Consider the following 21,037-nt stretch of genomic DNA (forward strand, 5'->3'; position numbering starts at 1 on the left):
GGGGCTACAGGAAGGGGTTCTAACTCTAGGTGGAAAAATAACTCAGACAAGATATTCTAAATATACAGGAATCTATTATAAAACTGGCTAAGTATTGCTCAGGAAAAAAAGCTTAATTTCAGAAAACTGAAATTGTAAGTATAAAAGAAAATTGTTAAAAACTAGGCTGAGTTAACCTTTGCGACAGGCTGGAAGAAGTAGAAATAACTTTTGGGATAAAAAAGAGATGTATTAACAGCAATATTTAACCAGGGAGCCACCGGCCTTGTGTGATCTATAAACTATTTCTAAGGGTTTAATGAAAGCTAACCCTATTGTCAGTGAATGAAAGCCTGCTACACAGAGCTCCTGCCTGCCCTGGAAAACATTTAGAGTTCTACAAATCAAAAAAGGTTGAAAACCACTAGAATGACAATATGGCTATGAATTAAATGAGAATAACACTTAATCTACAGACTAGCAACTGAGATTATGTAAGAAGTAAAGGGACAAATGACATTGGAAAAATTGGTTCCTGAGACATCGTGGATCTGGCTAGAACTGAGTGATCTGCTGCCTTTGATGATGGAGTACTCTCCAACATAGCAATTGTTCTTAGTAATATTTCGTGTAAGCAGCTGGTTCAGTGCAACATAGATTTTAGTTTCTTCTTCACAAATTCCTTCGTCTCTTGTATATTTATTACTTTTATGCATATGTTACCATTTTGCTGTATTAAAGTCACGGTGTTATAATCTCTAACCTAGTACTTTCTTTAATGCAATTTAAAAGCCTTACATGCTAGCACTGGCAAAAGTAAAAATAGAAGAAGACACAGAGAAATGAAGGACTAGAAGAACTGTAATTGCAAATATTATGAAGCAGAAACTAAAAACCTCATAGCAAATGAAATTCTCCAAGAATGTAGAAAATAGTTGGAGGAAATTCAAGTAAAAAACCCCCAAACTTCTCTTTAGAATAGGAGATAGGACTAATGAAGAGGAAGATGAATTAAGGTAACTGTCTTTTTGAATACCGCATGACCACAAGCACTCGATTTGTTTAATAGCCTGTAAATGAGAAAGAACAAGGTTATTGTTAGTCTGTGCTATAGAGACCTGAGAAAATATTGCACACTTGAAAAGACTGAAATATTTGAGACATACCAGATGTATAACTGAAATCAAAAAGGAAAAACTTTAGAGATACTTATGCTTGAAACTACTAAATCAAATGTGTAATTTTCAAGATCAGATCTGAGATCAGACTACAATACGAGTCAAGAGACCCAAAACTCAGAAAAAGGCTACTAGAAGAATGTAATTTGTACTTAGAAAAAGGCTACGAGAGTTAACTTGGCTGCAGACCAGAGCTAAATCTGATTACAAGTTTTGAAAGGGAAACCAGCTGATGCTACAGAACCACATCGCAAATCACAGAAGCATGAAGAGGCAGAACAGATCTGAAGATTGAATGTAAAAGTCTGAAAAATGTAATCAGAGAGAATTTGCAAGAAATAATGACAGAGACTGACTGTAAGAAAATACAGACTTAAGCTTTATTTCCTCTTTGTACAGTTATATTCAGGCACACATAGGTAAAACATGCCATGTAGTGAGTGAAACATTCATACTGTAAGTATAACATAAACCACATGTAAAGGTACCAAACATGAAGGGAGAGAACTCTGTCAGAGAAAGGAGATGCTGACCACTATCTACCTTCCACTGGAAGAGCTGATACTATGGAAGAACAGGAATCCCTGAAGACAAAATAAAAAGGATGTGCATAGCTGAAGCATTTAGCTGAACTACATGAAAACAGAGCAAAGAAAGCACAGAATTTCTATCAAACAGACCAGTTCAAAAAGAAACATTAGGATGATAGAAGGTCAATGCTGTTAACAGCATAACAAATGTTAGAACAGGTACTAGCTTGTATCTAAATATACTCAAGGAAACTTTAGATCAATAAGTTAAGAGTTGGCCTAGATTTGTCTAGAGATGGTGGAAAAATTACAGGCTAAAAATAGATTACTATTCTCATTATCCTCCTATAGTATTATTAAAGAAAGACTGCTACACCAGTAATCTTATGTCTAGTACATAAAGACTGGCATACCTATTATACCAGCTGTGGTAATTACAGAAAATGGACCGTGATTTGATTAAGATGTCAAATGTCTTACAAAAATAGTATCACTTAAAGCACATCAAGCCCAGGATATCCATCGTATAATAGTTTTGTGGAAAATGGCATTGAGATTGAAACAAAGGGGTCTACAAAAATCTCAAAGGTCGAACTTACTCTATCATTTGGCATCACTTCAGAAAAAAACAGTCATGTTGCTTATTGGGGCAGCTTACAATAAGATTCCCTCATTATATAGTTGCTAGTATTAAATGCAAAGATACTGCAAATTCTTACTAACCCCATTAAAATAAAACAAATAGGGAATGCACATGATGAAAAATTGCAGAAGTGAAAGCCTTTGCAGCCGCATGACTGTGTATATCTTATATAACTGCAAACCACAGGCAAAGCATAGGCAAAACCTTCTCAGATATTCCACATGAAGTTTCTCCTTATTTGTTCAAGTGATTACTGAATAATGACAACTCTTAGGAGAAACGGAGGTCATCTCCTTCTTCCAGAAAATAGAGAGTTTCTGCATCTCCTAGAATTGGAAACAGGTTATTAAGGAGCTGGATAGCAGCAGTGAAAAGGACTGTGTGAGGAAAAGCAGGTGCTAACGTCTACTGAAGAGATCTGTTAAACAAAGCCAGCTGATAGAGAATATATATGTGTTGTACTGTATATAATTTTTTTCTTGGTGATTCAAATAACAAGGTTCTTCAGAAGCAGAAACTTCCTGGCTTAAAGCAATTGTAGTGAACAGTCACTACTGAGAGGACAAGTAGGATATTGAGATCATTGCAGTTTTCTCACAAATTCTTTCCTTCTTTATATCAATTCACCTTTTTCAAGGAGTTGGGTAATAAATACATGATAAAGGAAATCATTCAACTGTTTGCAAACGTTACGACAACTGTTCAGCTTGCCATGGTAGCCTGGGGACCTTCCTAAACAAGAGGCCTGGGAACTCGTGGGGAAAAGAATTAGAAAGGCTCCTGCAAAGCAGCCCTTCATCTTGAGACCTCAGTCTTTTTTGAGATGTTTGAGTATGATATGATTAATAAAAATCTGAAATCTGAAGCCCCTGAGTAGGGCATCCCTTCATTTTGGGCTGGAAAACTGAACCAGAAGCTCATCATGGTATATATGACATGGACAGTAAGGTAATCAAGTCTTTGAAGCTACAAAAGAACTATTATTTGTTCAAAACTGCATCAAATGGTCAATATTATTCTGAGATGATGATGCTCGTTCTGCAAATAAGCCCTTTTGCTTTTTGATGTTGCCTACTGCGGAAAAAAATTCATTCTCTGGCTTTGGAGTTTGTTTGTACTAGTTTGACAGGATCTTTAAAAGAAATCTACCTCACATAAGGACTCACTGCCCCAAAGGAAACAACATTTTTGCACAACACAGCTTTACCTGGAAATCATAATTGCAGATAAAAAAGTTTTAAAACGAGCAAAACTGCTTTTTCCTGTCAAGCACAGATATAAAGCTTATTAAATTGGAAAATAAATTCTTTATTTCTATTGCCTGAGTAAATACAGGCTTTAGTTCTGTATTTCAAAGACTGTGAAAATACTCCGCTAGAATCTTGCTTACTGATGACAGGGAGGCTAATGACCCAGTACTTGTTCAGATAGACTGTGTGGAAGATATTATTGAATACTGGCTATGTGACAAGGGGCATGAGAACAAGTTCACAAGACCTGCTTAAGTGCAGCTGGACACGTAGGCAGGGCACGGAACCGTACAATCTAGGATAGAAAAATGTGCAGCAGGAGATAGAAACAGGCTCTTGGCTTAGACACCAGAAAACAATATAGATAACAATGTCCTGGGAAAAGTGCATAGCCTTCTACTGTATCCACTATAGCCTTCTACAGTATCCACCTATAAGGAGCTTGGCTTTTGCAATATGTATGAGCTAATTAACTCTGTTATATAAGTAATAAGATAATTCTGAATAAACTGAGACTTGTTGATCATCATCGGATGTGCTTGTCTCCCGTTGTTCTCCGACAAATGGTGACCCCGACGTGATCCACGACGGAGCAACAAGTGGTCAGGTCCTTTGCAGCGAGGACGGCTAAAACACAGCAAAGAAAACTGTGTCGTGCCCCGGGCGTTCGCATCGGCGTACCCGGCTGAAACGTGCTGCCGAGACCTTGGAGGGCTGCAACAGCGCTGACGATATTCAGGTATGCAGAGGCAAGCAGCATATGATTTATTTACATGTCTCTTACAAAAGAGACAAATTAAGGAGATAGATTTACAAAAGGATCTTCCTGGGTTGTTAGATTATGGGCACTCCCAGGGCTGTTTTCAGAACCCGCATACTGTTCACGAATTATCTGAATGGCGTAAATTAGGTGATAGGTTATGGGAGGCTGCAATTGATGGGGATAAGTTAGCCAAGAAATTTGGAAAACCATGGAGGGCTGTACATAATGAGTTATTACAATCAGGCAGAACAGAGGGCGGCTGAACAGGCATCTGCTGCTCATGAAAAGAATAAGACGTACGGGATTGACTGGCCGCGAGATGCCCCCTTACCCCCAAGTGTGTCTACCGTATACTTGCCTCCATCGCCTCCTCCTTTTACTGATGGATTTAAACCTCCTCCTTCTGTACCCTCAGCCCCCGAGAGCGAGTCTGCTCCTAAAAACGCACCAAGCGGTCCTACTAATCCGTTTCTGTCGGAGCCAACTCCAGGGGCGGAAGCGGACCTGGCTGAGGCTATGGCAAAGGAACGTAGAGAAGCTTGGGCTGTGCTAGCTCGGGAAGGGCTGGAGCGGGGGGATGGAGAGGTATTGCAAGTGGCTGAACAGCTAGCCTATCCTGTCACATTCCAAGCAATTCCGGGAGGCGGTGTGCAAGTGACAATTTCAGCCTTGGATTGGAAATTATTGTCCCAATTGCGTGCCACGGTCAGTCAATTTGGAGTTCATAGTGAACCAACGAAACAAATGTTAGATTATATCTGGAGTACACAAATTTTATTACCTTCTGACTGCCGAGGGATAATTCAATTGATATTTACCCAGCATCAGCAATTGTTATTTAATGCTCATTGGCAGAGTTTAGTGCATGAATCAGTTGCAATTCAGAGACAGCCTGGGGATCCGTTGCATGGAGTGACCGTAGAGGAGCTTATGGGACTTGGACCGGTTTTACGCACTGAAGCACAAGCAATGATAGGTCCAGATAAGTTGAGAGAGGCAATGCAACTAGTAAGGAGAGCTATTGATCGAGTGAAAGAACCGGGGGGCGTTCCAGTTTATATGGGTATAAGACAAGGCAGGGACGAAACGTTTGGGGCATTCATAGACAAGGCTGCTGCAGCTACAGAGAGAGCTGGGGTTCCTGAATATATGCGAGGAGCCTTATTAAAACAGTGTGCCTTACAAAATTGTAATACTACTACTCGTAATATTTTGAGCACTCTTGGTGCCAATTGGACAATAGAGGAAGCATTAGAAAGGATGGCTCAGGTGCCCACTGGACCTCAAGCTTTAGTAGTAGAGGCTATAAAGCAATTGGGGGTTGGGTTACAAGAACAAGCTAAGGCATCTCAGACTCAAGTGTTAGCAGCTCTTGCACCCCTCCAAGCGTCGGTCGTTACTCGACAGAAGACATCTCAAGGAACTGTTCGAGTAAAATGCTTTCGATGCGGAATTTTGGGTCACGTCCGAAAAGAGTGCACCGCTTCCGGTGTTTGGTGTGTAAAGTGCCGTTCGGACAATCATAACACTGGAGCCTGCCGCCATCGTTCAGGAAACTCCACTGGGAGCGTGAATCGGAGCAGCCGCGCGTAGACACAAGTAGCTGCTGTTCAACAAGTAACACCTCTCGCCTCCGACCAGCAACAAGAGGGAGTCTCGGACTTGACCTGGCATCCGCTGTAGACATTAGTCTCCTAAATACTCAGCCATGTCGAATTCCCACTGGGGTGTATGGCCCTGTTGTGATTCAAAATAAGTCTGTGGGAGCATTATTGCTCGGCAGGTCATCGGCATCAATGCTGGGACTCTTTGTTTTACCTGGCGTTGTTGACGCTGATTACACCGGAGAAATAATGATAATGTTATATACCCCATTTCCTCCCGTACGGATAACCAAGGGACAACGCATCGCCCAATTGGTCCCATTGGAACAACTTACAAAGGGAATGCCGTGGTCAACTGATAAGGATCGAGGACCTCTTTGGATACCTGCAAGATGGGCAAGACCTGTACTTGATCCCCAAAGTTCTACAGACTCAACAGAAAGGCACGGTGATTGAAGAAGAGCTGATCCAATATTACTGCGACCATGTGGTCCTGGGTCTACTGTATCTTATTTGTGTATAATACCGTTTTTGCTATGTATCTCAATTCTCCACCAAACTTATGGGTAACATGGGCTAACAAAACGCATACTACTTCCTTTTGTTTGGCATTGGCCTCTGCCACTGATCCTTTTCGTACATGTTTGGTTGGAATACCCGGATATAATACAACTGATTTTTCAATAATATCCAATGCCACATGTAATAGGTCAGATGATAGCAGTAAATGTACAGCCAAATTATTAGCTGCATTGAACAAAACATTACCCTGGGATCCTCAAGAAATTCGGGCTTTTAGGTAGCAGAATGTTGACTAGTTCAGCAAATGAATCAGGATGTGTTGAACTGGGTGATTATAGGCAAAATGTTAATGATCCTACATTATGGCTTACACCCAGGAGCTATCCCTTTTGGAACAAAACATATATGTGTGGTGCTTATAGAACCTATGGTTGGGGGAAAAATGACACAAAGATTTGGGCTAATGACAGTGCAAAGGCATTGCCTGGCAACACCTATTTGATTTGCGGTGATCGAGCCTGGCAAGGAATACCCAGGTATGCTCATGGTGGTCCATGTTATCTGGGAAAATTGACTCTTTTTGTACCAAATGTTACTGTAATATCACAATTCCTTTTTAATAAAAAACACCGTGATAAACGATCTGTAGCTACCCTCACACCTGACTGCAATGATCAAGTAGAACTCTGGGGACCCACGGCTAACTTTTTTGCATCAATTGTTCCAGGGGTAGGTGCTGCTCATGCGCTTCGTACTATAAATAAACTAGCATGTTGGATGGTTAAGCAATCAAACGTAACAACACAGATATTGAATGAACTAGCACAGGACATGGAAAATCTCAGACATCAGATACTTCAAAATAGAGCTGCTATTGATTTTTTATTATTGGCTCATGGACATGGTCGTGAAGATTTTGAGGGCATGTGTTGTTTTAATCTCTCCTCTAATTCAGAATCAATTCACAAACAATTGCAATGGCTTAAGAATCACACTAAGGATATTACTGTTGTAACTAACCCGCTTGATACCTGACTATCATCTCTCGGTATTGGTCCCTGGCTTAAGACCATGATTATGTATGTAATAGGTATAGGATTGATGGTTTTGTTGATTATATTGTTTTTACCCTGTTTTGTAGCCTATCTACAGAATATAGTTATACACATGATCCATAAAACACAAAATAATTTGTTTTTATTAAAAGAAGAAGGGGGAAATGTGGAAGATATTATTGAATACTGGCTACGTGACAAGGGGCATGAGAACAAGTTCACAAGACCTGCTTAAGTGCAGCTGGACACGTAGGCAGGGCACGGAACCGTACAATCTAGGATAGAAAAATGTGCAGCAGGAGATAGAAACAGGCTCTTGGCTTAGACACCAGAAAACAATATAGATAACAATGTCCTGGGAAAAGTGCATAGCCTTCTACTGTATCCACTATAGCCTTCTACAGTATCCACCTATAAGGAGCTTGGCTTTTGCAATATGTATGAGCTAATTAACTCTGTTATATAAGTAATAAGATAATTCTGAATAAACTGAGACTTGTTGATCATCATCGGATGTGCTTGTCTCCCGTTGTTCTCCGACAAGACTGCAGCTTTACACTAACGGAGAACAGAACTACTGTGCCACTTGTACCAGTGACCCCTAGGAGAACTTGCAGCCTTCACAGCTACCGGACAGGACTCCTGAACTGTTATCAGGCTCTTTATTTATAGCAAAGGAGAGGCAGAGAATTCTACCAAAGGGAAGTGTCTGCAGAGACCATGTTTCTTTTTCTTATTTCCTCTAACCTAGGCTAATTGATTCTTGCGTCTACACAAAGATACCCTGACTCCAGAGAATGTCAACCAACATATTTGTTGATTCCTTCCCTCTGTCATTGAGGAACGCAGCCAAAAGGAGTGTTTCTGCTCTTCCTTGCCCATGTACTAGATCCAGTTATCAGGTGACCTCAGGATGAGTTGGATCACCTTACTGATCAGATGGAAGTGAATTGAGAGGTTTGTTGATTTATTTTCTATCAGATGAGCAAGCAGATTCAGTTCTCCCTGGGCTTTAATATTACCAGGGGGGTAAAAGAAGCTCGCCTTTCGGGATGGGGCAAAAAGGAACCCGCTCTTCAAAAGCAGCTCCCGTACTAGAATGTGCAACATAAAGCTGCACCCTCAGTGATGGTCTTTTCTTGCAATGTTAAACTTTATATTGTCTTGCTCATTAAATAGCATAAAAAGTTAAAAGTTATAGGCTCCATGAAATAACTTCCTCCTATTTGATTCACACTGACCGAAGACGGAGAATCAACCTTGGCAAACACAAAGCTGTGAACAGGTTTCAGGTGAGGACTGCAGTCCACTCTCAGTTTCAGACGCTACTGGCTTTGTCAAATGCTTTGCTTAGCCTTTTTTAAGTTTGTCTCATCATACGTTCATTGTCTCTTTGGGAGAGGTGTGGGTGGATTCACTGAGTCTGTTCAATGAATGCTCTCCCAATGGTGGCTTTTAATTAATCCTAGTTAAAGGGATGTATTGTTTTGTGGGCAGGGTTCCTTTGCCCCTGGAATTTTAAATATTTTGATTCTGTACACATTATTCATCTGAGATTTTTTTTTCAACTTAACATCAGTAAAATTTGTGCTTTTATGTCTTCCCTTGACCCCAAGAGAGTTGCTAGGAAATCTCCTGTCCTGGAGAGGTGAAAAGGAAGAAAAAAAGATAGGTGGGAATGGAAAACCTTGGGAAAGAGCTCAGAGGAGGCAGGTTTTAACTTTATCCCAGACTCTCAGGGGATGGCTGACAAATACACTGGTGGGAGGGCTCTCCTCTTATCCCAGACACACATAAAAAGCAATAACAATTTGCTTCACATGCTGCATCCACTTCCCATGAGTGACAACAGCAGCAACACATATATGAGCAGATATATCTGCCATACATGCAAAAGGTAGTGTACAGTTGTTTCAATGATGGCCACTGCTTGAACGTCCTAGTCCTCATCTCTTCTGCAAAAAGCTAGTGTTGGCCAGATGGGAGTATCTGAACGGATTTCACTGCGTCTTACTCAACTACTAAATCAGTTTCAAATTTGTACTCATTGGTTCATTTTTAAAATAAAAGGAATTATATGAAAGGTAAAATATGTAATACTTTAAATAATACAAAGAGTTGTTATGGGCACTTTCAAAACAGAGTTTCATTCCTCTTAGTGGAGACATAAGTGTACCTTTTTGTAAATAATGATTTTAAATATTTTTAAATAATTAATAATAATATAATACTCTTTAAAAATGCTCAGGCATTTATCTGACTGTAGAAAAATTGTGCTTAGTGAACTTTGGGAAAACCTAATGTGTGATTTGTTTTTATCAAACTTTCACACTAAGTTTGAGGCAAAAGTTTTAACTATGGATCCAAAAGCAGTCTTCAGAAAGAAAAGCTGTTAACCTCAGTAGCACCAGCCTGTGCAAATGATGCAAATATGTTTTCACTCATGCTATTTGCAATTCATGAACTCCATTCCACAAAATGATAAAACCCAGGGCTCCTAGATATCAATGTGAGTTCATGGTGCATGGCATCTTGCAGGATTAATTCCGGCAAATACAGTTGTAATGTGTCCTCCATATGTTCCAAAACTACTAATATCAGATTTTATTCAATGACTGTTCAACGTAAGAGATATAAGAGTCCTTGAACAATGGAGTAGAACCAAGATTTTCCATCATTCTCTGGATGAGCTTCCTGTTCATGAGACTAGCAAGTCATGTTACCTCCAGATAGCCCATTAATTGTATTTGCAAAGTATGACTTCAGCAGGGAGAGGAGGTGCATCTTCAGGGTGGTAGGATAGTCTCAGCTTCAGAATACCTTATAGCTATGAGCTAAAGCATTTTCCTGGGAAGAGTGACATGGATCTAAAAACCCTTTCTCCTTCTAGCTGAAGAGGTTTGCTTGGTTCTCGGGGATGACAGAAACTAATTCCTTGTAATTCCTTGTTAGGCATAGCCCGAATGCACCTAGTTCATCAGGCCTCTGTGGGAGATCTCTGCAGAGGAACGTCTTGCCTGGGAATCCAGCTAGGCTTTGACACATTTAGGCTCTTGGTGTTACCGGGATGGCAACAATTCTAAACATACGCAAAACAGAAACGAGGCTGCAAGGAAAGGTACTGGCAAAATTCAGTTGCCTAAGGAAGAAGCTTGGCAAAGCACATGCTGGGATTAAGCAGGATTTATGCAGCCAAATCCAACTTCAAATGCCTAACTGATTTTATGGATCTGAGCCAATATAGGTCTAGCTGTGCTGTATGTCCTTCTCTGCTAAAGAAGAAAACTGACTCTGCATGGTGGAAGGTATACACTGTTCTCAAGATCGTAAGCATTTGCTCTGGCTATGACGCACGAGGAAGAAACGAGCAGGGTATAACTACCTCAGGAGCCCAAAATGCATGTGGTTTCCCCCATGCTGTTGCCAGGCAGCTTTCCACAGCCCGTCAGTGGGAGCCATTATTCACTTTTACTCATCATCTAAAGGCTCTTGCTCTTAGAAGGGAAGGGAGCTGTTTATAGGATAACTTGTGCTTTCTCTATTATATCTTTTCCAGGTAGTCTATAAATCTCAGATGCTGTCAGTGGTAAGTGAAAATGAGGAGTATTGTTGGACAGAGAGGAACTCTTATCTTACATCCAGTTACAAAAAGATAACTAAATTTGCTCTCATGTTCGCTGCTTTCCAGGTCTGAAATATCTTGTGTAGGTCAACTGTGTTCTAAGGCTTTGCCCACAAAGCCTTGGTGAGGACTAAGTCACATAGTAACTTGTTTTGTTGTACTTCATTTTTCAGAAGATGTGCATAATGGGGAGCAAGTGGAGGACAGCTGCTGTGCAGAATACCGTCAGCTGTGAATTTCAAATTTTTTGGTGGATACAGGACTAGTAACAGATTTCCCAGGTTTACCCTCATTTAGAATGTGGTTTTGTAAGGGAAGCTTCCCTTAGAAAGGTGATGGCCACAGCAGTTTCAATAATTTACATTTGTGTTTGTAACTCTAATTAAGGGTGTGCATAGCTATGTATAAATGCACATTCAATCAGATTATTCATGTGAATAAAAGCCTGTCATATCCTTGGTATCTTTTAGAGGAAAGGCAGTCAGTTCAAGAAATGGTGTTGCTTATATCAAAAGAAAACCATGGCATCTCTTTACTCTTGCTTCTGAAGTCTACATGTTCACATGGGAAATAAAAAAAATCCTGAAGCTGAGAGTACAAGAAGAGCGTACACACCCCTGGAGGAAATTCGACAAAAGTTTTAATTTCCTGTAGCAATGCGTGTCTTTTAGAGACCCAACGGGAGATTAACAGCTATGGTGTCTCACATTTGTACTTTAAAACGCTGAGATTTGCGATGCATGTAAGCACTTCCGCGGGGGAAGGCAGGGCCCGCCGATGGTCAAGAAACTGATCCCAGATTCAAGAAGTGCGGGATTCATTTCCTGCAGAGATGAAGTGCTTTTTTTTTTTTTTCCTCTCTCTCTCGCTCTCTCCCTTTTGGCTTTACCTCTGGATCTGCTAAACAGACATGCCTGTGTCAGTCCCCGCTGCAAGGTCTCGGGGCGGGGGGGGGGGGAAGGAGGCGGGAACCACCCGACCTTCCCCCACGACAAGCAGCGCCCCCCTCGCGGGCCGCGACCGTTACGGAGCGCGACCGTTACGGAGCGCGCCCGCCCTCCCCGCCCGGCTCGCGCCCCTGGCACGACCGTTGCCGCTCGGGCCCCGGCTGCAGCCCGCGCCTTCCTTGCGGCTGCCTCCGCCGCGCGGGACGGTCCGGCCAGCCGCCGAGGGACTCGGCTTCCCCCGCGAGGGCCCGGGGGGGTTGGAGGGATGCTGCCCGGCGCGGCCCCTTCCCTCCCCTCCCCTGCCCGAGCTCCAGGTCCTCCCCGCCGCCTGCCGCCCGCCCCGCCCCAACGGCCGGCGCCGTGCCGAGCGGCGGCGCTGGAGCAGGCGGCGCGCCCCCGCGGGCACCGAGCCCGGCAGCTGCGCGCGCCCCCGTCGGCGGGCGGGGCGGGGCGGGGCCGGGGCCGGGGGCGGGGCAGTGAGAGGGGCCTCGCCACTCCCGCCGCGCTCGGCTCCCTCCCCCTTCCCCAAGGTGCTGGCCGCGGCGGCGACGGGGACGCGCTCGCTCGTGCCCGCGGCCCTCCCTCCCTCCCTCCCTCCCTCCCCGCCCGCCCGTTCCCCTCCGCTCTCCCCGGCTGCGCGGGTGGCGGCGGCTCGGCCATGGCGGCGCCGGCGGAGCTGAGCGTGGAGCGGTTGCGGGCGCTGCCCGGCAGCTGGAGTTATGGGATCAGCCAGGGCGGCCGCGTCTTCTTCATCAAGTGAGTGCGGGGCCGGCGAGGAGGGGAGCGGAGCGGAGCGGGGCCGGGCGGGGCGTGCGGGGGGAGGCGGTGGCGGTGGCGCCGTGCCGTGCCTGCCTGACTCGGTCCGTGTGTGTGTGTGTGTCCCCGCAGCGAGGAGGCGAAGAGCACGACCTGGCTGCACCCGCTCACCGGAGAGGCCGTGATTACCGGGCACCGCCGCAGCGCAGGTAAGAGCCGCGCCCGGGGACCGAGGGGCGGCTTGGGCGGGCAGGCGGGAGCCCCCGGCTCGGCCCGACCCGGCCCGGCCCGGCTCGGCTCGGCCGCCTCCTCCCCCGCCGCTCTCCCCGGGGGCTCGCCGGGCCCGGCGGCCTCGTCGCCTCCCGCCACGGGTCCCTGTCCGCCCGGCGGGAGCCCCCTGGCGCTGGCAGTGCCGGCAGCCGCTGGCCCCCCGCGCCCCGAGCCCGCCTTCGTGCCACTGCGGTCACCCCGGGCAACTCCGCATCCCGCTTTTCCCGCTGTCCCCTCACTTCTCGCAGTTGTTTGTCCATGGGTTGAGCAAGAATGAAGTGACGGTGCAGCCTTGCGTGTCTGGCTGGGCATTAATGTGTTCCTCATCTCTTTCTTAAAATGATTTCCTTTCCCCCCTGTGCTGTGTAGTCTCTTCTTTTTCTGTTGCTCTTTTCTGGTTGCCTTATATCACCCCGATAATGTTGTGTCGTTGCCATTAGAAGCTCCTTATTTCTCTCATGCTTTTTACAGGTTACCCAGGTTATTCACCTACACAGCATCCTTTCTCATTTCAGCTTTAAACCACGCATTTTAATTCTGTTTCCAGCAATATGTAGATATAACCATGATAGGTATATTAGAGATGAGCAGGCTGATTCCACTAAGCGTAGTCACCTAGAAACCTTCTTCCTCTCTCTACTTCCATCTAGGCTGAGAGTGTGGGTGGTTTCTAAGTGACTGAGAGAGGTGGAATAGGTAGGAGGAAAAGAGACTGGAACGTTAGGAATAACTTGGAGGAGGGTGGAATCAGTTGTCTTTGCTACTGCTGTTTGTTCCAGTCTGGAGAAGTAGCAGCAGGAGGTGCTGGAGGAGGAGGAGGATTTACAGCAGACACTCCGGAGACCCAGAGCTAGACTCCGACTGCTGGAGCTGCACACAGGCTGCCTATGCCACTGGGAGGTGGTGGAGCATAGTTATAAGTGCAGTTGTTTCTGTGTGTGTAATCACTTGGATAATCACAGGAAAATCTGCAACTGACTATATCAGATGATTTACTTTTTACATTTGGTTAATACTTATGCATAAAGAAATTATAAACAGTCTTTTAGAAAACTGTGGGCATCTTTCGTTTGTGAGGTGAGAACAGTTTGAAGAGCATAGATTTCTGGCTATTGCAACTTTACAATTTTATCTGCAGTGAAGGGCTGTAGCTTGTAAAAAGTCATTGAAAGCCAGGAAATAGAACTACTGATTGGGATTAGGCTCTTCTTTTCCCTTTTTTTTTCCCTCAGATTAATTGAGCAGCTGTCCTTCATCTTCAATGATAGGCATGGGGGCAGATGTATGTTAGGTGCTTTGCTTGCTGGACATTAACATTAGCTGTGTATTCATTTCTCTTTCAAGTTGGTACCACTGGCTCTGCTGGCTGATGGTTATTTCTCAGTAATTTTCTAAATCTCTTATTCATTCCTGGCACTAAGTGCCTTTGAAAGGAAATACAGTTAGGAGGGTTATTATCAAGTACATTAAACTTAGCTCCGAACACTGAGTGAGGTATGACCTTATATGTACTGATAATGATTTGTAGATCGGACATTGAAGCATCTACCAAACAAACCCATTTCTGTTTTTTTCCTCTTTCATGTGTATGTTAATTAATCTCCCAATATAATCTAACAGATTAATTCTGGGCTTTATATCTTGTTTTATTCTGGCCATTGTTTTGGAACCTAGTCAAAATATGTTTATATCAAGAGAAATTTGGAATGAATAATGCTTCTTTTGAAAATGTATATTATTATAAGGCTCTTTATTAAATAATACTATGAGTATTTACTGGACTATGTGGAAAGCTTTGTCGTCCTTTTAGAACTGAAGTGCTTCTCATTCTTTGAGATATTCCGTCCTAGAAAGGTATTCTTTCTGCAAAGTTCATATAGCAGTCATAAATACTTCTGCTAGAGAGACTTCCTGTTTGCTGTACTTTGTCCTGTGCTGCTACCAAAAGACACCTTGATTTCCTCCCTCCCCACTCCCCTTTTAGAGAAGATAGCAGTGAAATAAAAAAGGCAGCCAGAGCAAATCAGTAAACCAGAAAAATCACATAGTCCAGACTGAGTAGTTTTCCCCTTTTAAGTGGGGAAATATATTGTTGCTTTTATAATTAGGTGAGTGAGTCCTACATATGAATTACTGTTTTTTATGAACTGAGACACACTTTTAAAGGCAGTGATGTGTCCAGCATCTTCAGAGCTTCCATTACTTCGGGAATCTGTTAACTGAAAGTAACAAACCATTGGTTTCTTCCATGGAGATTTATTTCTTTTATAGGTGAGCTCCTGACTCTTAAGACTGGTACTCAGCAGAGAAGGAAAAAAAGTGTACACACTTCCTCCACCAGCTTTGCAGTGAAAATAATTTTCATATAAAATTGAATAGAGTTGTAAACGCTTCAGGAACACTTGTTAGTCACATCAGTGGTGGAATTACGGCTAGTACAAGATAGCTTTGTGGTGTAGTTGGTATCATGCGTGTTAAGATGCTTGTGACTTGCATGTAACGTAAACTCAGTAAATTGGTTATGTTTAGATCTCTGTATCTATCAAGTAATTTGATGCTACTGAAATTTGAAGCAGAAGGAACTGATGATGATCATAATTTCTAATTACTGGTCAAAGGAAGGAACATTGTTAAACAAGGACACGCTTAAAACCTTATTGTTGTTTTTACTTGAGACGGAGAAATTCAAATCAGGTTTTCATCATGTTGTTTCTCTTTAGATTACAGAGTTGAAGTTGAAAGTCTTTTGAGCCAACTTTAAAGTGTATGTTAATAGGACTAAGTGCTTTCTATATGTAGCAAAAGATGCACAATATTTTAACTGCCTTAGTATTAGGGAGTAGACCAGTATGGGTAGCATAATTTCAAAAGTTAATTAGAATGTTTTGTTGCGTATTTTCCAGACTTACCCACTGGTTGGGAAGAAGCTTATACTTTTGAAGGTGCAAGATATTATGTAAAGTAAGTTGAATGTTTATCTGTCAAAATACTATAATTTTAAATTGGTTTGTCTAAATGTTGCTGTAGTCTTGAATATATTCCAAACTAAATGTAAATGTTATGCTATAAATCTAAAAGGAGTATGCAAGCTTGCCCATAGTATGTGCAGCCCTTTGCTTAATAAATTCTGCATTGCTAAAACAATTTCTTGAGTTTTGGTATAAATACTTTTAATTACAGCTGCTTAAGGATTCACAGTTGAGCCAAAGGAAATCTCTGCTGTGAGTGTGACCATCTAGCAACAAATGCCTTTGCAAGTCAAGAAATATCTTGAATTTGTCTGTGTGTTTATTTGACACTTGTGTATACAGTGTCGTGCTCTAAATGCTTTCAGAAAGGCAAGATCTTACTTTCTTGTTAGGAAGACTCCTAATTCAACCCTGTTCTCTAGTAATTACCTTTTATTTGATTAAAACCAATCGGAAGGTTCAATGTGACTGTTATTTTGCAGACCTTCTATATCTGCTTCTAACATCTTTTTTCCAGTAATTTTTTTTAATCTAGGTTTTTAGTGTGTGTTCAGGAGTGCGTCTGCTTTGATAGGTTCACTGGATTGGTTTTTGAATTTAGACACATAGATATAGGACTCTTATGTAGAAGTTCAGAGATCATGTTAGTCAGATCTATACAAACTTCTCACAAGCTATTCATCTTGAAATGATCAGACCACCCTTATCTGGAAAAAATTAAAGTGGTGCCTAGATATATTTGTTTAGTTAATATGCTGCTGTTGCTTATTTAAGGACCTTTAACACATTACAGATTCTTTTTGATTCATTCAGGAATTCTTGCTTACTATACTGTGTGCTTGGTTTGTCATCTTAAGTTTAAAGTGTTACCGGTGGAATAACTGCTGGGAGTGAGGTTTGCTAACAGTAATAGAGGTTGTAGACTGCAGGTAGGTTTTTTTTGTGTCTTGCAAACAATGCTGGGCAAAAGGTGGCTAAGCTGTTTAGGTTGCATTGCAGATGTTGTGAGATGTGTATTATATAAACATTTAGTTTATTTTACATGGCACGGCAGGTCTTCCCGTATGGCTATGATGATGTTTGGTTATAATTGTAAACAAACTTCAAAAAAAAAAAACCCTAAAGGATAATGCTCTAAAAATACAATCAGAATTGGTGCCGCGCTGTCTAGAAAGGACCTTCTTGTTAACAGACTGCAGTTTGTTTCACTGTTGTGTACTGCCTTCTTTTAACTTATGTTACAGTAGCATTGTATAACAGACAATGAAAATTACACCAGGCTGAGGACAGGAACATGCTAAGGGTTTTGTCTCCAGCTTTCTTTTCAGAATGTTAAATACGGAAGAGGGAGACTTAAAAACGTTTATGTATGTACATAATGCATTTGAAAGAAAAATCACTCGTATACTTTCCCGCCAGTATAGCCAGTGTATTGTTCATAGCTTTATTCTATGATAACTAATTCAATCTGAAAGTAACAACTTCATTTTTCACGGAAGAGTAAAATCATGCGTGTGGACAGCTACTGCAGAGTGACTGATATGCTGACAGCTTATGCACAGATTTGGGGAGTGGTAGCTTGCTTGTGTACTCTTGTCTCTGTAAGATTTTTGTGTTCAAGGTGTTGTCATAACTGTCAGGGTATACGTTTAGCTGATAATTTTGCTGATAGTCAACACTAAAGAGCTGTGTTTATATTTAAAATTTGTGCTGCATCTCTGGGAACATGTTGCACAAACAACACTCCTTTGTAATTTGATAGGTGTAGGAAGATAGTAGGGATAATAATGTCAAGTCTACTGAAAGGTTTACATGGTATGACCAGTTTGGCATCCTTAGTTAAATATGTGTTTGTGTTCCACAAATGTAGCCTCTCAGGCAGAGTTTAAGCTTCTGCCCGATGACAGCTTCTCCTTTTAAAGTTGCTTACCATTCAGCCCTAGCAGTGCTAGAGAAGATGTGAGTGTAGACAGGGTGACAACATTATAATCACTATCTTTTAATGTTACACAGTGTAACTCTAGATGATGTGTTGACTATAATAATTGTAGTTGTCTTGAGTCTAAAACTACCATGGTTCTCCCACTTCGGTGGGAAACAGCATGGGTTGTTATGACCTTGTCTATACAGGCATCCCTGCATGTGAATTTTTACCTGCAACCTGCTCATTTGAATGTTCTGATCCTTTAAAATGAACTAAATACTAGTATTTGTTTTATTATGTTGACCACAGCATAGTAAAACTATGTTAAAACTAAAAGTGCTGAAAACTTGTTTGTGGTCTGGTCTCAATGAAATATGTTGTTTTTATGTTCTGGTTTCAGTTACAAATAAAAACCGAGGGAATGAATGTTAATGAAGTGCTATTGATGTGTTCAGCTGTGCAAAACTTGACTGTAGAATTTCTGTAATGAGTCCAATAAGAGCGTTATACTGGAAGGATAGTCAAGTTTCCTGATCACATAAATAATTTCACCTAACTTCTGAGGCACAACTTCAAATGTGTGGGTTGAATAAAAATGTTTAACAACTTTGCTTTATGGTAAGATCTTAAGCTCAACTGTATTTGAAAATAAAAACCTTTTGAAAATGAATTTTATGATTCTTTAATGATAGGTCTTCACTGTTCCAAGTGGGTGTGTCACTGAATCTGTTGCTGTGGCTTTTTTTTATGGCTTTGATGTAGTAAACACTGTATAATCAAATTGGGATAATGTCCAGAAGATAATAGCCATCTAAATCTTAACATGACTCGGATTGGCATTTCAGACAAATGACTCAGTATGCAAACTGCATTTGAAATGTGATTATTTTTAAAGGACTCCTTAATTTTGTTGGGATGTGTATTTTCATTTTCAGAATAAGTAAGTACCAAATGGTGACTATTTGTTTTACCCTTTTTTTTTTTTTTTTTTTAATGAGAGTGAGTTTGTTCTGGCTTTAAATAGGAAATGTATTCTAAAGCAGCAACAGGTGAAGAGTTATGTCTCCATTGCATAATGAGGTTTTGTTTTTGCATGCAGTTATATTAGTAAGTTGATGCTAGTTAGGACTTTGATCTTTTTCACACTTTTTTCTTTTTTAGTTTGGTCGAAAAATTGTAGTACTTGATTAAAACTTCTATCATTACCCTTCTCTGGAAAGACAGAGGACCAAACGTGTATGTTGTGTGTGTATTTTGTTTGTGTTTTTTTACCAAGATTTTCTCAGTCATTGAATGTTAAATATAGATTAATTTAGGTTACTAACCAGTTATATGGAATAAAAATAGTAGAATGCCTTAATATTTTGCATATGTTTTAATGAGAACTGGTCACATTCAAACTGTTTTATCCCCTTGGGAGGGAGGGGATATGTTTATGTATCCTTATTGTTAGAAATGGGTACAGATAGCTCTTTTTCATTCCTTGATGGGAACTCTATCATTAAACTTTTCTGAACTAATATTTGGTTTGAATGTAATCTCTCTTCATTTAATAACTAAACTTTTATCTTGCATGCAAGACTTCTTAATATGTAAAGCTGTATGATTATAGAATTGGTACACTCAAATATGGTGGTAATTATTTCATTGAGCTTATTTGCCACTTTTTACCACAAGATATTAAATCTTGTGTTATATTAAGTAAAATAAAGTATGGGAAGAGTCAATTTGAAAGGGATGCCATTACATGCTGAAAAATTGGAGATTTTCCTTTGAACTGCCCAGAACACTTATTTTGTTGGGCTATTTGTTTGTGTATAGTATCGAGTACTCATCATCAGCTCTGGAAAGTCAAGGACTTTATCCCCAAAACAGATTTGATCTGGGTAGTGGTATGGGAAGCTTAAGTTACTTATTTCTAGGTACATAAGAAAATGAACCTGTGTGATAGTCTCTGTATGGTACTTGTTAGTAGAGAAGGTGTGTACATGGTTACTGGTTTCAGACTTCTTGCCTGTTAAGTTTAATGAGAATTTTAGACTTGATATTTCTAGTAACTTGTGATAACTAATTGTTAGGCACTAATGTACTGGGTTTTTGAGTGCTATAAAATTTACATAAATGTCTGTGTATACATGTATGTATACATTTTTATTTATCTCTGTTGGGGGGAAAAAAAAACTTTCTGTTGGTTAGAACCATCGGACTATGTAAACTCAGGTTTTCACTTTCCTTGACCTCCCCCTGTCTGGAGTACTGAACCTATGTTAGGATTTTTGTTTTTTGTTTTTTTTTTTTTTTTAACTTATTTTATACTATTTAGTTTATATAGTTTACCAATGATGTTTAAAAGTCAATCCAAGGATGCTAGTGCAGGAATTTTGCACCAGTATAATTTGACTTCTATAGAAGTATCTTTAGGTGAGCTGTTTGGGTGTTGGAAATGTAAAATTTAACTGTGCTGTAGCACAGATGTTTTTTGAACAACACAAAAGCTGATCAAGTTTGCTAGTTAAATGCCCTTAAGAACTTAAAAGAATTAAGAAGGTTAAAGTTGCATTTTAAGATTTTATGTTGAACCTTAGTTTCTCTGGCATTCGTTAGAACAGTATTTGCTCCTTGCTTGCTGAAGCAAGACGTTGGCAGACCCAAGTTAAAGCTGAGGCGACTTTACTGTTACATCAAGTAGAGGTTTTGTATGCTTCTGTAAAGGCTTTTATCCATACAGGTTTGCTTATTGTAGGCATGTAGCTTGGAAATTTGGAAGGTAAGATAAACTTATTAAGCAGTTAAATGAGATAAACTCAGGGCTGAAGGAGACCCTATTTTGTTCTTTACTAAAATAAACCTATGCTGATTAGGCATTCAGCTTTTGTTTTGGATCTTTGTGACTGTGTGTACTAGAAAGATCCTCTCCTATTCAGCTGAGAAGTTGTGATAAAATAAAAAAAACCTGAGGTTCTCCAGAAAAATCGAAGAAGAACTAGACATGCTTACAGACAAGCCCTTACTTGAGGGGGTAAAT

At 41.2% G+C, this 21,037-nt stretch overlaps 1 protein-coding gene across 16 annotated transcripts in view; it reads left to right on the plus strand.

Moving 5' to 3' along the window:
- Window positions 1-12,563: 12,563 nt before the first annotated feature.
- The window catches only part of PLEKHA5 (pleckstrin homology domain containing A5), a 173,144-nt gene continuing 164,670 nt past the window's right edge, over window positions 12,564-21,037 (plus strand). For all 16 annotated transcript variants that reach the window (XM_068948409.1, XM_068948402.1, XM_068948429.1 and 13 more), the window contains exons 1-3: window positions 12,564-12,849; window positions 12,982-13,058; window positions 16,023-16,080. In XM_068948409.1, coding sequence (XP_068804510.1) covers window positions 12,752-12,849; window positions 12,982-13,058; window positions 16,023-16,080 — 233 coding nt within the window. In that variant the 5' untranslated portion in view covers window positions 12,564-12,751. The remainder of the gene's footprint in view (window positions 12,850-12,981; window positions 13,059-16,022; window positions 16,081-21,037) is intronic.

The sequence above is a fragment of the Struthio camelus genome, chromosome 1 (assembly GCF_040807025.1).
Source record: "Struthio camelus isolate bStrCam1 chromosome 1, bStrCam1.hap1, whole genome shotgun sequence".
In the NCBI taxonomy this organism is placed as follows: domain Eukaryota; kingdom Metazoa; phylum Chordata; class Aves; order Struthioniformes; family Struthionidae; genus Struthio; species Struthio camelus.